This window comes from Siniperca chuatsi, linkage group LG9 (assembly GCF_020085105.1).
Source record: "Siniperca chuatsi isolate FFG_IHB_CAS linkage group LG9, ASM2008510v1, whole genome shotgun sequence".
Classification (NCBI taxonomy): domain Eukaryota; kingdom Metazoa; phylum Chordata; class Actinopteri; order Centrarchiformes; family Sinipercidae; genus Siniperca; species Siniperca chuatsi.
In genome coordinates this window covers 29,951,736-29,969,906 of record NC_058050.1, presented here as the reverse complement: position 1 = coordinate 29,969,906, position 18,171 = coordinate 29,951,736, and the positions used below count along the sequence as shown (strand labels likewise).

Here is an 18,171-nt window from a genome sequence, read left to right as displayed (position 1 = left end):
TATGTAATAATGCTTCTTTGTCAGCTCCCCATTCAATTCCGACCACACATCTCATTAAATTTAACATCTTTTTACATTTGGTCTCAATATTTTCATTATGATTCTCCCATGTGTATTTTTCATAGTCAAAGATATTTAAACACTCTAACTCTTTCCATGGGCTTGCTATATAGTGTTAACCAAGTTTTTTTTAGTGACCAGCATATAGCATGATTTTGCTACTGAAATTGTACATCCCCAATTATGAGACCATCTTTCTACACTATCTCTCTGACTATTACTTTTTGTATATTTTTCAACACATGAGCAATTTTTTCCCCCTTTTCCAGATTGCTCCATCGTCTGCGTACAATGATCACTGTAAACCTGTCCCTGTATTTTCAAAGATATCATTTGTCTTGATATTAAATAGAAATGGACTGTTGATAGAAGAACTAAATTGTCTCCAGGTATTCCTTTTGCTGTTTTAATTATTTTGCATGCTATGGCTCTTTTCCTTTTATATTCCATCAAACTGTCTACATGTATGTTGTTTCTGAGGTTTCTGAAAGCTCTATTTCTTTCTTTAATAGTCAAGCTACACTCATCATTCCCCCGTGGCACAATTCTCTTATTCCCTGTTTTCACAGTTTTAGGTATACTTTTTGAGGCAGCTTCACTTATCATACATGTGATTTCACTAGCATCTACATTTCCATTCAGTTTAATGTTATTAGCTAAGTCCCTACAGCATTCTTTAAATTTGTCCCACTGAGCCTCAAAGCACCATCTATATATAGGAATACTTTCTTGGGTACATCTATCTATATTCATATGACATATAATGGGAAAATGGTCACTATCTATGTTATTGTTGAATATTTTCCATTCACATAGACTAGCCATATTTGCAAAAACCAATGTTAAATCAATACACGACATCTTATTCCTATTTATAGCTAATCTTGTTCCTTTACCATTGTTTATACATACAAGATTTCTGGTATCTATCATTTCTTCAATCACTGTGCCATTATAATCAATATGATCATTCCCCATAAACTATTGTGTCTGTCTTCATCACCACACCAAACTTCTCTGTGACTTTCCTCTCCCAGTATTCCCTCAAACGCTGCTGCTGTTAAAGTATGACATGGATTGTAATAATTAATCATTTTGATTGAGCCTTGTGTTCTGTATACTGTGCATTCATGTCCTAACCATCTTCTCATCCTCTACCTTCTCTCTTTTATCTCGGGAACGGAAGTGTACAATCGCACACTCACGGAAGCGGAAAGAGAAACACGTCATCCCATGTAACTAGCCTATAACGTTGTTAGTGTATGAACAGGGCAGTGTGGCAGGAAAAAAACGAGTGTACTGTAAATCAGTGTGTCTGTCAGAGAAACGGTTCCCCTTCTGCCAGCGGCCATGGACGACACACAGGATCGACACATCCCCATTAGGAACAACTAAACCCGACGGGCGAGGCTTTGTTCCCTCGGTTCATCCCTGTGGACCGTTTTCCTACGATGGAACGGGCGATGGAGCAGCTCAACGTACAACTCATCCGGCTGACCCGTTCCCTCCGCCGGGCCAGGACCGTGGAACTCCCGGAAGGTAACGATACAGGATGTTAAAGGCTTTAGCTAAAACAGCGCGAGCTGGCAGCGTAAACAATTGTGTTCATGTGTAGTCATAGTGAGGGCCTCTCTCACTGTCAGCCTCACTGATATTCTATAGGATGTAGGTACAGTCGTGTTTGTGAAATTAGTTAAAATACACCTTTGTATTCAATTTGTGACTGTCAGCTTTGACAGCCTAGCATACAGGAAACGTTTTGTTTTTGAGTCTGACTTGACAGCAGCAACTGAGGCTAACGTTTTTACATACGTAATACATTTTAAAAAGTTATACAGGAATTCTCAAAACTGGACTGTTTATGAGAAAGCAGACACCGGCACAATGTATTTTAGGTGTATAGTTTATAGTCTGCTATATGACTACGACATGTCCATTAAAGGTGTCCTATTATGATTGATTTGATACCAGCAATTGGAGATATTTGGCCTGTAGGAACAAATGTGCCACTGAAAAGGATGAAAGATTTATATAAACATATGGTAACCCATGTTACTTTGTGAAAGATTAGTGTTTGGGAATTATTATATAATATTACAGCATCTTAAATGTGGCTATGCTTATTAATTAACTGATGTTGTCAACATAACAAATCATCATCAGTCAATCACACATACCAATTCCAAAACTTACCCCAATTTCTGAGACCTCAGCAACAGAGCCAGCATACACATACAGTAGCACTCACCATAGCAAATGACACTGATCACCCCTATAAATCAGTCAGGTCACAGATACAGAACTTTGAAATGGAAGAGGTATATGAAGGATCATGAATATACATGTGCATATGTGTCCGTGTGTGTGTGTGTGTGTGTGTGTGTGTACATATATATATTTTATATATGTATATGTATATATGGCATTTTTCACAGCACATGTTTGATCTTCTCATAGGAAAAGCACAGGTGTTACTGATAACATTAACAAAGACTTTGTCCTTTTCAAGTGGTCCAGTAAACTGTGACAGTGAGCCAGCATGAACAATACCAGGATCCTGAAACTGAAACTGAAACTGAAGAAGCTACATGGAATGGAGCCATTATTCATTTTATTACTTACACCGGTGCTTTTCCTACTGTTACATGTCAAAATGGCTTCTGAAGTGAAAATGAAGATGAAAATGATGTGTTTATGGATTAAAAAATAAATGTTTAAACCATCACTTCAAAAAAACCCTAATTGTTTTAGGAACAGTCAGTAATATGCTAGTACACTGTATCTTTGGTTACATCTAATGGCAGCTTGCAGGAACTGCAGTATAGAAAGCCTGACTGTCCTGCTTCACTTCCAGATCAGCCTCTGTATAGAGGTTTTCTTTCATCAGGCTTTCTGAAACGCTGAGAAATCATGCTGGGGATTTCTGTCACTATTCTCGGTTTAATTGGTATCTATTGCTGTACTTGCAATTCAAATTTCAAGGGTACATTTTTAACTAAGATATTACATCTTAAAATTTAGTAACTACGTATCCCAGAAGTCTTTAGTGTAAACCAACTGTCAGAACCTACTGTAAATGTCCTGAATTAAATGAAAAAAACTGTAAAAGATTTAAGTGTTTGAGTCTGTGAAGTAGTCATTTATTTGTTGCATCTGGCAAAGGTCTTGATGGATATGAATAAAACACAGTAGGGATGCAACTAATGATTATTGTCATTACTGATTAATCTTCTGATTATTTTCACAACTTATCGTTTGTTCTATAAAATGCCAGAACATATTGAAAAATGCCCATCACAATTTCCTAAAGATCTGATATCTTCAGATGTCTGACCAGCAGTCTAAAACCCGAAGCTAATCAGTTTAGAATGATATAGAATAAAGAAAAGCTGCAAATCCTTACATTTGATAAGCCTGAACCATAGAATGTTAGGTGTATTTGCTTGAAAAATTACTAAAATTATTAATAGATTTTCAAAGCAGTTGTCAATCAATTTTATTTCAACTAACTGATTACTTGACTAATGGTTTCAGCTCTTAAATACAGTTAAAGGTTCAGTGTGAAAATTGGAAGTGGTAGTAAGACAAAAAAACCTTAACTGAAAGTCCACTTACTAGCTTTTTAAAAGCTAGTAAGTTTCTAAAGCAGTCTCCATGAGAACTGAGTAGACCTATTCTGCTGATGAAGACTGTGAAATGCGGTTGAACAACCTTGAAAAAGCTAGTAAGTGGAACTTGAGTTAAGATTTTTTTGTCTAAGTAAAAAGGTTGATTGAGGGTTGAAGGTAATTAGAAGGTCAAATTTCTCAAGGTCTGATGTTTTATTCCTCTTCGGTTTCTCCCTCCACAGACAATGAGACTGCAGTGTACACACTTATGCCAATGGTCATGGCTGACCAGCACAGGTAATCAAACCAGGCCGTACAACATGAGTAGTGTATTAGTTTTGGCACACTGTGATCTCAGTGCTTGAAGTAGAATGCATGTATTGTGGCACGTTCCCCTGCTTTTGCCAGTAGTAACAAGTCTCATCAGTTTTTACTTTCTTCTGCACATCTGTTACCCCTGCATAGTGAATTTGTGTTGTTGTCTCCAGAAGAAATGGTTTATTTGTTCCTTCCTGTCTTTAAAAGGTCAGTGTCAGAGTTGCTGCTTAACTCCAAGTTTGATGTGAACTATGCCTTTGGACGGGTGAAGAGAAGTCTGCTGCACATTGCTGCCAAGTAAGATGTTGTTCAACTGTAAATATAAAAAATAAATAAGAAAATTAAAAAATATATATCATTATCAAAGGTTTTAAATTCCAAAATATTATTATCAGTATCAGCCTCAGAAATAGAAAATCAGTTGGGCTATAACTCATAGGGGGGATGCAGAGGTTGGGGGCCTTATTTGTGATGGTGTTGAAGCAAGGCATCCAAACATCTTGCAGCAATACTTCTGCTTTGAAAGGTGAATATTGTGTTGAGAAGGATTGCAGAATATTGGAAATATCAGTAGAGGACCAAAAAATCGAATTTGGTGCATCTTTATTCTCCTGATGACATTGAAGTGAAATATGAATTATTGAATTATTGAGTGAATTATTACATTATTACACTGCGTGAATCAGTATCTTGTATAGCACCCAATGGCAACGGAACCATGTTTGTTTCAACCATAACTATATTTAACACTTTGAAATCCATATGTTTTACAACTGTGCTACAGTTGTTGTTATTGGCTCTGTTACTAATACTGACAATATTTTTCCTATAGCTGTCATTCCTATTATTACTAATTTATAAATATTAACACTACAATTACTATTCTACTATTTAAAAAAAAAAAGGTGTTATTTGCATTGTGCCCCCCCCCCCGCCAGTCTCTCTCTCTCTCTCTCTCTCTCTCTCTCTCTCTCTCTGTCTCTCAAAACCTAAACCTAACACGGCAGCGGCGGATAGCTGCCCACCATTGAGTCTGGTTCTGTCCAAGGTTTCTGCCTCTTTAAAGGAAGTTTTTTCTTGCCATTGTCGCCAAATGCTTGCTCATGGTGGGATTTGTTGGGTCTCTGTAATTAATATTATAAAGAGTACGGTCTAGACCTGCTCTATAGGAAAAGTGCAATGTGATTACTTCTGTTATGAATTGGCGCTATATAAATAAAATTGATTTGAATTATTTAGATTCATACATCAAGCTTGCACACACACACACACACACACACACACACACACACACACACACACTCAGTTTATTACCTAGACTTATATCCCATGATCTTCAGTCAAGCTCATCTCAATAATTGAAGGGTCAGTTCATCCAAATTGTGAAAAAACATAGAATTAATAATTGGGGTCTATTTTTGGGTAGTCCCCTTAGTAGTTACCTCACTGGAGACAGTTTAATTGTATGTGGATTATCCAAAGTAACAGGGACACTGATTCTGGAAAAAGATGGCAATTCTTTAAATGTCATTTTTAAGTGCTAGATACCAGTACAGGGAAGTGAGAAAGTAAATGTGTCGTAAATATGTCTACCTTAGATACTTTGTTTGAAAGCCATGCTAAATGAAAACGCTGTTTCTTTGTTTTTGACAACACTGATCTGTCACATGTTGAGCAGAGGTGATTTTGTGTGCTTGCAGTACAATTGTCTTGTCTCCTGCTCTGACACTAAGCTGCTCTGTGTTGTCTCTGTACAGCTGTGGGTCAGTGGAGTGTCTGGTTCTGCTGCTGAAGAGAGGAGCCAACCCAAACTACCAGGACATCTCAGGCTGTACCCCTCTGCACCTCGCTGCTAGGAATGGGTATGAACCTTATACTACATTTAATCTCTGTCTACATGTTGGTGTTGTGTTCAGCGAGTTCACATTTGGACATCTCAAGATGTCCCTCGAAACCCAAGAGCTGAGCCCAGAAAGGCGTCCCCTCCCCGACACACACATACACAAACACTCATAAAAAGAATGTACTGTAAATACTTTAACTTCAAGTCTACAACAGTTTATTATTATGAATATCCTGTCTTAATTATCAGTACATATTTTAATATCACAGTTCTTCTGTTTATGTATGTTTTTATTTTACACTTGCTTTGGCAATGTTAACACTTGTTTCCGAGAGAGAGGGAGAGAGAGAAAATTCCACATAGAATTTTGAAATAATAATAATGTAGTGGTAATAATAATAATAAAATATAAAATAATAATAGTAATAAGACTAATAATATTAAGTGTAGTAGCAGGTGTCAAGCAAGAACATTGGAGCAGTAGGAGGTCCGCAATCATAGATCCAGACTGTAGCTCCTGCTGAAAGTGACAGAAGGAAGACATCTGTGTTTACTCTCATGCAGGCTAAGTGGGTCAAAAGATTATTTTTTTTTGTCCTGATTTTTCCTGATCACTGATCAGTCACTGATTTTTCCAGTGATATGTACTATCTCAGAAAACCACCAGCTAGTGTGGTATTGATGTGTGGACATTAGCTGGTGCTACATGCTCTGTAATCTGAGATCTCCCAGCTATCCAGTGGCTGGCAAGACAAATAAATATCAGCAAACTGGGCCAGGCTAACAGAAACATTTTAAGACACAACATAACATTTTAACCATCCACAAGACAAGAAGACATCTTTCCTGTATTTCTGCAGATTGATTCTACTGTCACCTTACTCCAGGGTGCTGCCAGACAGAATCATCAGTTATTGTGTTACCATTAGCTCTGTCCCATTTCCTGCTGGTCATTTATGTGCAGTTTTGTGGATAATTTCCAATTACATAGTAGCCATGCATGCACTTTTCTCTTTTCTAGTTCAGATTAACTTGTACCAACTTATGTCAAAACAAAGACTGAACTTCTCCTTTAAAATTGGTTGCTTTGCTTAAGTGGCCTGTAGGTTAATAAACTACATAATAAAGTAAATGAAAATAAATACAATTCATGAGAACTGAGCTGATTCGTAGACTGTGCCACAGAGTGAAACCTACATCTGGAACCAATTGTAGCTCATCAAACTGTTGATGTTAGTGAGAATATAACTGGAGGGATCCATTACTCTGATGTCTCTTTTTAAATGCCTGCTTATTAGACTTTTATGTTAACTTGATGTTATTTGCATGTAGTCACTTGTAGTCAATATACCATCCAGATAGTAGAAGTGTGAAATGGTGTGAAACAGGGTTTGTGTGTGTGATGATACTGATACTAAACACTTTCCTCCACTGTTCCCTCAGACAGAAGAAGTGTATGGGCAAGCTATTGGAATATAATGCTGATGTCAACATCTGCAACAATGAGGGTCTGACTGCTGTGAGTGGACTATAATCCTCTGGCTGTGGTTCATGTTGTATTGAATGTCTTAAAATCATTGTAATCATCATATTGTAGTGTTATCTGTGTGACTTGTGGTTAGTTAACTACTGTAGTCAGCATAGTGATTGTCCACGTGAACCTCTGCTGCAGATCCACTGGTTGGCAGTGAATGGACGGACGGAGCTCCTCCATGATCTGGTCCAGCATGTGTCCAACGTGGATGTGGAGGATGCCATGGGACAGACAGCTCTACATGTGGCCTGTCAGAATGGACACAAAACTGTGAGCTATATCAAAAATTTCTCTTTTCTTGAAAAATTATACATGTATTTTTAGCCCTACTAGTTAGACCATGGGACTCAAAGGCTGGCAACAGGTGTTGGTCCGTTGTTTCATCAGTCCTTTGGTTCAAGCCACTTTAGGCGTTAGGGTGTTAGGAGAAGCATGGCTTCAAGGGGCTGCTTGCTAGGTTATTAGGCCTTTATGGCCTGTTGTTTGAGGGCAGTAAATGTTAAGTTTTATCCGCAGTGCAAACAGATGTTGACAGGCTTGTCTTTGTAACTACTTTTTGCATTATCTTTGATCCATATTTCTGGGGGAGCTCTGACATCAGCCATAGCCACTGGCTGTGAACACAGCATGAGTGGCTGATTATGCCTGGATGGGGAGCTGAAAAACAACTTGGCTATGGTTATGGCTGTAGCTGTGATTGTGACTGGCTGGCTACTCTTTACAGCACATAAGATAGTCAAATTGAGCAAGACAGTGTTGTAAAGCCAGGCACTCCTGTCAGGATTTCAGCCTGATGCTTCTATCAGATATGACACGTGTGTGTTCAGGAATAGCTGCACCACAATTCTTAGCCAACACATCCTTGTCAATTCACTGCACCAGCAGAGGTCCTGCATGTAGTTAGTGTTACACCCATTAGATACATATGTGTCACAGTGTCGTAATGATGCAGCCTTGCAGTTGTGTTACCTACTGTTACCATAGCGTCAGCCAGCCACAGCAGAGGTCGCACTGACTTGTGCTGTGCTAGTGGATGGAGCTACTGTCCGAGCTTGGCCCTCTTCTGGAAATATGAATAATAAATCAGACTTATTCTTTAAGAGCGATTCCCTCAATTTATAACCTTTTATTGATAATTTTGCCATTACATAATGAGAATGTATTTGTATATTATAGATATGTTTACAATCCATCTATAATTTTGTCATCCTGATTGTTCATACTGTAATTTTACTATCTTGGTCTATTCTGTACACACGACATCTATTGCTTGTCTGTCCGTCTTGGGAGAGAGAGATCCCTCCTCTGTTGCTCTTCCCAAGGTTTCTTCCATCTTTCCGTTTTTTTGGGATGTCAGTGAAATATTTCCCAGTATGATATGAATGTGTGTTGTGTCTGCTCAGACGGTGTTGTGTCTTCTGGACAGTGGAGCTGACATCAACCGGCCAAATGTCTCTGGAGCCACGCCTCTTTACTTTGCCTGCAGGTGATGTCATTGTAATGTTGGGTGTTTCATTCATTTGTAGTGTGGTCTCACCTCACCTCTTTTACACTTCCTCCTAACTGTTTAGGAGTAGAGATGCACTGATGCATGTACATTTCCAAAACTGTCAGACTCTTCCTTAATTTAGAAAATGGCTTAACCAACAAGAGTTGGCTTTTCACAGTTATTAATTCACTAGTTAGAAAACTAAAATAACGTGGAATATTAGGGATTGTAATATACACATTATTGCATATCCAAGTGCCAATATTTTGGCAGTCCATTTCTCCTGTTGTATTGAACCTTGTCTTTATTCTGTAGCCATGGCCAAAGAGACACAGCACAGATCCTGCTCTCTCGAGGTGCCAAATACCTTGCTGACAAGAATGGAATCACTCCTCTGGATCTCTGTGTGCAGGTGAGTTTTTCACCACTGTTTGGATTTACAATGTTTAAAGGGAGCACCCACTTGTGTAGGTGCGATCAATTAATTATGGCTATCAGAATTATCAAAGATAATCATAAATAACTATAATGAATGAAGTCCTTGGGGGCACCACTCTTCTTAAAGAAGAGAAATACACTAAACTATCAATTTGGACCTGAGATTAATAATTAAATAAATAACTATAACCATAATTACCATGAATAGCTAGTATGGTGAAGGATTTGGAGTTCAACATAGCAGAGGATGGCAAATTACTCACTCTTGTGCAGCATTAAAGAGGCCAGTATAATTATACAAAAGCATTTATTTAAAAGATAAGCAAGCAAGACACACAATAAGAGGACTAACTCTAAACACTAAACTACAGGACAAAGGATGTGTGTGTGTGTATGCGCAGGTCTGGGTGCATGCCAGAAGGAATGTATGTATGTTTCTTTGTTCTGCCACCGTATATCTCGCGTGCATGAGCATGAACCCACGTGGTCAGAAATAAAGTAACATGTGGAGTAACTCTCCGCCGGGTGTGTGGTTGTGTTTGAGTCAAATTAGAGGTGTGTGGTCTGTTTAGGATAACGGTGCGAAGTTAAAAGGAGTTAGTTAGCATGCAAAGACTGTCTGTGTAGAGCATAACATAACTAAAATAAACTTGTGGCTACCATATTAACCAATCAGATAAACACGTCACAACAAAACCTCAGAAAAACTCATCAGTACATCATTAACTAAACAGTCCTGTGCTTAGCCAAGTACACTGTTACTCTATGCGATGCCCAGTTATTACGTTACCGTCCATCGGGAGGGAAAGATTGTTGGCTTTGGTGCTGCTGTTAGCTGGCGGTCTTTCTGTTGTAGACGAGCCAAGCTGGGAAGAATTGTGGTTCTGCTGTGGAAGCGTCTGTTGCTCTGGCAGGCTTTGTAGCCGTTGGCGCTAAACTTCGGTTCTGCTGCATGTTTCTGCTCCAAGCAGATCATTACGGGGAGTAAACGATCAGGATCCAAAAACTGTTCCGCAAACACACAACAGTCTGTTTCTTGTCCAGTGAGTTAAGACTCTTACTAGGGAAATTAAAGCTCACGTGAAAAGTGTCTTCTTGTGGTAACGGCAGTTAACGTGGAGAGAGACGTGATGTGCCTCAAGTTATTGTGGAAATGGCAACAGGCAGTGTGGAGCACAAGGCTTTATAGAGTTGGTGTCGTCATAGCTGTGCGCCGAGATTTCATGCGCTGTCTTGCGCGTCTCATCCAATAGGTTTTTGTTTCTTAGATTCAACTGAGTTCTCACATTGGGTTCAAACAAGATCTCGTCTCACTTTCACATTCAGGTGTGAATTTATAAATCTTTGCTGATTGTACCATAGATGATTCATCCACCTACTGTTGGGTGCTAGATACTGTACATTTGCCTGTGCCCCAAAATTGGTATCAGTCCCACTGTCTGTGTATATATATGTGTATATATGTGTATATTTATATATGTATATATATATGTATATATGTATGTATGTGTATGTATATATAGGTATGTATATATGTATGTATTTATGTATATATATGTATGTATGTATATATGTATGTATTTATGTATATATGTATGTATGTATATATGTATGTATTTATGTATATATATGTATGTATGTATGTATATATGTATATGTATATATATATATATATGTATATATATGTATATATGTATATGTATATATGTATATATATATATATATATATATATATGTATATATATGTATATATATATATATATATGTATATATATATATATATGTATGTATATATGTATGTATATATGTATGTATATATATATATATATATGTATGTATGTATGTATGTATATATATATATATATATATATATATATATATATATATATATATATATATATATATATATATATATATATATATATATATGTATGTATGTATGTATATATGTATATATGTATGTATGTATATATATATATATGTATGTATGTATGTATATATATATATATGTATATATATATATATATATATGTATGTATATATATATATATATGTGTATATATATGTGTATATATGTATGTGTATGTATGTATATGTATGTATGTATGTATATATGTATGTGTATTTATGTATATATATATGTATGTGTAAATATGTATATATGTATATATATATATATATATATATATATATATATATATATATATATATATATATATATATATATATATATATATATAGCTTCACCCTCCGCGGGTGGTCTCATCCTTAGAGTTCGGGTCCTCTACCAGAGGCCTGGGAGCTTGAGGGTTCTGCGCAGTATCTTTGCTGTTCCTAATACTGCACTCTTCTGGACCGAGATGTCTGGTGTTCTTCCAGGGATCTGCTGTAACCACTCCTCCAGTTTGGGGGTCACTGCCCCGAGTGCTCTGATGACCACGGGCACCACTGTTTCCTTCACCTTCCAGGCCTTCTCCAGCTCTTCTCTGAGCCCCTGGTACTTCTCTAGTTTCTCATGTTCCTTTTTCCTGATGTTGCCATCACGTGGTATTGCCACGTCAACCACAACGGCTTTCCTCTGCTGTTTGTCCACCACCACGATGTCAGGCTGGTTCGCCATTACCATTCTGTCAGTCTGAATCTGGAAGTCCCACAGGATCTTGGCTCAGTCATTCTCTACCACCTTTGGAGGTGTTTCCCACTTTAACCTCGGGGTTTCCAGTCCATACTCAGTGCAGATGTTCCTGTACACTATGCCAGCCACTTGGTTATGGCGCTCCATGTATGCTTTTCCTGCCAGCATCTTGCACCCTGCAGTTATGTGCTGGATTGTCTCAGGGGCCTCTTTGCACAGCCTACACCTTGGGTCTTGTCTGGTGTGGTAGATCTGGGCCTCTATTGCTCTGGTCCTCAGGGCCTGCTCCTGTGCAGCCATGATGAGTACCTCTGTGCTGTCCTTTAATCCAGCCCGCTCTAGCCATTGGTAGGACTTCTTGATATCAGCCACTTCAGTTATGTTCCGGTGGTACATCCCATGTAGGGGTTTGTCCTCCCATGATGGTCCCTCCTCCAGCACGTCTTCCTCTGTTCCCCATTGCCTGAGACATTCCCTGAGCACGTCATCTGTTGGGGCCTTATCTTGGATGTACTTGTGGATCTTGGATGTTTCATCCTGGATAGTGGCTCTCACACTCACTAGTCCACGGCCGCCTTCCTTACGGCTAGCGTACAGTCTCAGGGTGCTGGATTTGGGATGGAACCCTCCATGCATGGTGAGGAGCTTTCGCGTCTTAACGTCTGTGGTCTGTATCTCTTCCTTTGGCCACCTTATTATTCCCGCAGGGTATCTGATCACTGGCAGGGCGTAGCTGTTTATTGCCTGGGCCTTGTTCTTGCCATTGAGCTGACTTCTTAGGACTTGCCTTACTCGTTGGAGGTATTTGGCCGTTGCTGTCTTCCTTGTTACCTCTTCGAGGTTGCCATTTGCCTGTGGTATTCCAAGGTACTTGTAACCATCCTCAATGTCTGCTATTGTTCCTTCTGGGAGTGAGACCCCTTCTGTGTGGACTACCTTCCCTCTCTTTGTCACCATTCGACTGCACTTCTCAAGCCTGAATGACATCCCAATGTCAGAGCTGTAGATCCTGGTGGTGTGGATCAGTGAGTCGATGTCCCGCTCGCTCTTAGCGTATAGCTTGATGTCATCCATGTAGAGGAGGTGACTGATGGTGGCCCGTTCCTGAGTCGGTATCCATAGCCAGTCTTGTTGATTATTTGGCTGAGGGGGTTCAGTCCTATGCAGAACAGCAGTGGGGACAGAGCATCTCCTTGGTATATGCCACATTTGATGGATACTTGTGCAAGTGGCTTGCCATTGGCCTCAAGGGTGGTTTTCCACAGCCTCATCGAGTTTGCAATGAAGTCTCTTAGAGTCCTGTTGATGTTGTACATCTCTAAGCATTCAGTGATCCATGTGTGCGGCATTGAGTCATATGCTTTCTTGTAATCAATCCAGGCAGTGCACAGGTTGGTGTGTCGGGCTCTGCAGTCTTGGGTGACTGTTCTGTCAACCAGGAGTTGGTGTTTGGCTCCTCTGGTTCCTCTGCCAATGCCCTTCTGTGCTTTGCTCATGTATTGATCCATGTGTCCACTTATCTTAGCCGCGATGATGCCTGACATGAGCTTCCATGTTGTGGAGAGACAGGTTATTGGCCGATAGTTGGATGGGACTGTACCCTTTGCAGGATCCTTCAGGATCAGGATTGTGCGCCCTTTGGTAAGCCATTCAGGGTGCGTCCCATCTCTTAGCAGCTGGTTCATTTGTGCTGCTAGGCGCTCATGGAGTGCAGTGAGCTTCTTTAGCCAGTAGGCGTGGATCCTGTCAGGGCCCGGTGCTGTCCAGTTCTTCATACCTGAGACTTCTGTGATGGTGACTGGATTCTGGTGGGAGGTTGCTGTGGTCCTTTCTCAGAGCCGCCAGCCACTGTGCATCGCTGTTGTGTGATGCCTCCCTCTCCCATATACTTTTCCAGTACTGCTCCGTTTCCAGCCTTGGTGGGTCTGCTCTGCTGTTATTACCCTGCCATTGAGCGTACACTTTCGCAGGTTGAGTTGCGAACAGCCGGTTTATTCTTCTGGCTTCATTATCTCTCGTGTATCTCTTTAGGCGGCTGGCCAAGGCTTGGAGCCTTTGTTTGGCAGTTTCGAGTGCTTCAGGTATGGGCATCTGGTTGTACTTCTTGGGTAATTGCTTTCTCATTGCACCTCTCTTAGCCTCTGTCAGTTGGCTCACTTCTCTCCGGGCCTCCTTGATTTTTGCCTCCAACCTTCGTTTCCATGGTGGGTACTGTCTCCCATGGTTGCTCTTGTAGCCAACCATCTCTAGGATCACTGCTGCTGAGGCGTATATCAGCTCATTGGTTTCAGTGATGGTTGTGGTAGGGATCGCTCTCAATGCTGCATTCACATCTTCTAGGAGACTTTCTGATGGTACTTCACTTAGCCGTTGTAGTTGGCGTCGGGGTTGCCTTGTATTCATCCTCGCCATGATCTTATCTTTCAGGTCAGTTGCTGCCTTGTTCAGGGTGATTTCTCTTGGGGCTTCGTACCCAATCTCTGGTTGGGGAGCTGCTGGTTGCTCCCCTCTGACCTGTTGTCCTGGCTCCCCCTTGCCGTAGCATTTGTGTTGTATCTCGTCAATCTCAAGTTGTGATAGCAGTTGCCGCTTGTGGATGTTGGAACACTGAGCTACTAGTTGCTTCGCCGTAAGCCTCGATTGTGGGTTTCGAAGTAACCATTCATCCCACATCCTGTGCATGTAACCCCTCTGACTAGGGTTACTGGAGTAGTAGCATTCCAACATAACCTTATTATCGCATATATATATATATATATATATATATATATATATATATATATATATATATATATATATATATATATATATATATTATTGCTGCTAAGGATGGCCCAACCAGTTATTAGGTTTAGGTGGCAATCACTTTTTCACCCAGGGCCATGTAGGTTTGGATTTTGTTTTCCCTTAATAATAACAACCTTCATTTTAAAACTGCGTTTTGTGTTTACTTGTGTTATCTTTGACTTATATTTAAATTTGTTTGATGATCTTAAACATTTAAGTTTGATAAACATGCAAACAAATAAGTTTAAATCAGGAAGGGGGCAAACACTTTTGCACACCACTGTATATGTATGAATGTATGCATGTATGTATATGTATGTATATATTTGTGTAAATATGTATATGTGTATATGTATATATAGGTGTGTGTGTATATACTGTATATATGTCCCTCTGTTTGTGGTTTTTGAGCTGTAACTATAGCCTCTACTTGCATGGATGCTGTTATCCTTTTTTCTCCACACAGTTTTCTCCCCAAATTCTCTACTTCTGTTGGACAGAACTACAACTTGTCCTACTGACTTTGTGTTTGTAAAGTCTTTTTCACATTGCTCTTTTGTTGGACTACAGAACAGGTCGTCTCAGATCATGCACCAATCGATAATCAGTAATCAGGTGTGGTTTCTTAATTTGAAAGATAGGGGTGTTGGGACTCTGTTTTTATCAGACTCTGATGGGAATGTTAAAGCTACTCCTTGTGCTTCTATGTACAGTACATGTCTTGGCTGATCATGTAATACAATGTTCAGTTCACCAGCTCCTCCCAGCATTTGTCATAGTCTTTATGCTCCTGCTGTTAATCATACATGAGTGTACAGTTAAGTGGTAATTGGGGCTTGAGAGCTTCTTCCACCTGGGTTTGTTACCCAGAGAAGCCTACTATCTTGACTGATGAACTGGAGAGAGTGAGTTCTGAGCCGGCTTTTCCGATGCACAAATATGAGGCTCATTCAACCATGAAAGAATGTTCTTGTATATTGTATTGTCACTGCTATGGTGCACTCATCTTGTGGGCATGATGAGACAATCGGTGCAATCAATTCCCCCTCAGGCTCCTCTTGGCTCCCCTATTGCCATGGATTTGTTAGGCAATCCCTCTGGTTGGGACCTGGCTGGTCACATCCCCAACAGTTCCACACGCTTCACTGCTCTTCCAGAGCAGTTACCCACTCAAAACTCCTAAGTGACGGTGTCTGCCCCCCGACCACTTATATTAATGAAACAAAATTCCCACTGCTGAAATAGCACAACAAAAAAGGAGAATTAAATGTGGACTTTTTAAATATCAGATTATCGTATTGACTTATTTTGTCTTAATGAAACCTGGCTGGGTCATGAAGAATATGTGAATCCACTCCGCCCAGTCATATTAATGCCCACATTCTTCAGGGCACCAGCCAAGGAGGTGGAGGTGGAGATGCAGCCATCTTCGACTCAAGCCTATCAGTCAACCCTAAACCTAAATTATAACTCATTCAAAACCTTGTTCTCAGTCTTTCACACTAAACCTGGAAAATACTATTCTGTTTTTATCAAGTTTAGTCCTTAAAACAGATTAAGTAATTATTGTAGGTGATTTTAATATTTATGTGGACGTTGATGATGATAGCCTTTAGTACTGCATTTATCTCATTGTTGGATTTGATTGGCTTCTGTCAGAGTGTACATAACACCCCCCAATTGATCATCTTGTTGATATTACTGCAGGCTCACTGCGAATGACATTCCACTGTATTGCTCCTCTAAAAAAGAAGATAATAAAACAAAGAAGGTTAGGTCCATGGTATAACCCCCAAACCCGCAAATTACAGCAAACATCGTGAAAACTTGAAAGGAAATGGTATTCCACCAATCTGGAAGAATCTCATTTAGTCTGGCAAGATAGTCTTAAAACATGTATTCCTATATCCCTCAGTAGTAACGACTTCATGAGCTTCTTTAATGATAAAAGTTTAATTATTTGAGACAAAATTCATCACGTCCTGCCCTCAACCGGTACCAATTTATCTTCAAACACAGGAACCTTAGAAACAGCTGTAAAACCTGATATATATTTAGACTGTTTTTCTCCTATCGACCTTCTTCAATTAACTTTGACGATTTCTTCATCTATGCCATCAACCTGTCTCTTAGACTCCATCCCAACTAGGCTGCATAAAGAAATTTTACCCTTAGTTAGCACTTCTTTACTAAATATGATCAATATGTCTTTATTAACAGGCTATGTACCACGGCCTTTTAAAGTAGCTGTAATTATACCTTTTCTTAAAAAGCCCACTCTTGATCCAGGGGTTTCAGACAACTATGGACCTATATCTAACGTCGCCTTTCTCTTTAAGATCCTTGAGAAAGCAGTGGCCAATCAGTTGTGTGACTTTGTACAACAGTTTATTTAGGATTTAGAGTGCATCACAGCTCAGAGACAGCACTGGTGAAAATTATAAATGACCTTCTAATTGCATCGGACAATGCACTTGTCTCTGTACTTGTCTTGTTAGATCTTAGTGCTGCATTCGACACCATGGAACATTTAATTGGCATTAGAGGAACCACACTAAGTTGGTTTAAATCCTATCTGTCAGATGGATCTCAGTTTGGACATGTTAACGATGAATCCTCCATGCATGCCAAAGTTAGTCACGGAGTTCCACAAGGTTCTGTGCTTGGACCAATTCTTTTCACCTTATATATGCATCCTTTAGGCAATATCAGGAAACACTCCATAAACATTCATTGGTATGCGGATAATACCCAGTTATATCTATCGATCAAGCCAGATGAAACTAATCAGTTAGCTAAAGCATGCCTTAAGGACATAAAAACCTGGATGACCTGAAATTTTCTGATGTTAAACTCTGACAAACCTGAATTTATTGTACTTGGCACCAAACACCTCAGAGACACATTATCTAAATATATAGTTGCTCTAGATGGCATTACCCTGGCCTCCAGCACAACTGTAAGGAACCTCAGAGTTGTCTTTGATCAGGATTTGTCCTATAACTCCCACATGAAACAAGTTTCAAGGACTGCCTTTTTTTACCTACGTAACATTGCAAAAATCAGGCACACCCTGTCTCAAAATAATGCAGAAAGACTAGTCAAAAAACTAGTCTCTCTCTCAACCCAAACGGCACCGGTGGTTGGCCGCCCACCGAGTCTAGTTCTGCTCAAGGTTTCTTCAAGGAGGTTTTTCCTTGCCGCTGTCGCCAAAATGCTTGCTCTTGGTGGGGAATTGTTAGGTCTCTGTAAATAATAATTTAAAGAGTACGGTCTAGACCTGCTCTATAGGAAAAATGCAATGAGATAACTTAAATAAAATTGAATTCAATTGAACAGACGTTCTCTCCGGCTTGAGCTTAGTTTAGCTGTGGGTTGGACTGAGAGCACCTAAGTTACTGTGCATGTTGACCTCTCCATCTTCCACAGCGAGGCAGAACACCTCTTTGTCCTCTAGGG

The 18,171-nt window shown here is 39.7% G+C and overlaps 1 protein-coding gene across 1 annotated transcript in view; it reads left to right on the top strand.

Moving 5' to 3' along the window:
• Positions 1-1,277: 1,277 nt before the first annotated feature.
• hace1 (HECT domain and ankyrin repeat containing E3 ubiquitin protein ligase 1) overlaps positions 1,278-18,171 on the top strand; it is a 43,909-nt gene continuing 27,015 nt past the window's right edge. The window contains exons 1-8 of the mRNA XM_044207878.1: positions 1,278-1,599; positions 3,911-3,965; positions 4,194-4,283; positions 5,744-5,848; positions 7,273-7,348; positions 7,502-7,633; positions 8,767-8,849; positions 9,168-9,264. Coding sequence (XP_044063813.1) covers positions 1,512-1,599; positions 3,911-3,965; positions 4,194-4,283; positions 5,744-5,848; positions 7,273-7,348; positions 7,502-7,633; positions 8,767-8,849; positions 9,168-9,264 — 726 coding nt within the window. The 5' untranslated portion in view covers positions 1,278-1,511. The remainder of the gene's footprint in view (positions 1,600-3,910; positions 3,966-4,193; positions 4,284-5,743; positions 5,849-7,272; positions 7,349-7,501; positions 7,634-8,766; positions 8,850-9,167; positions 9,265-18,171) is intronic.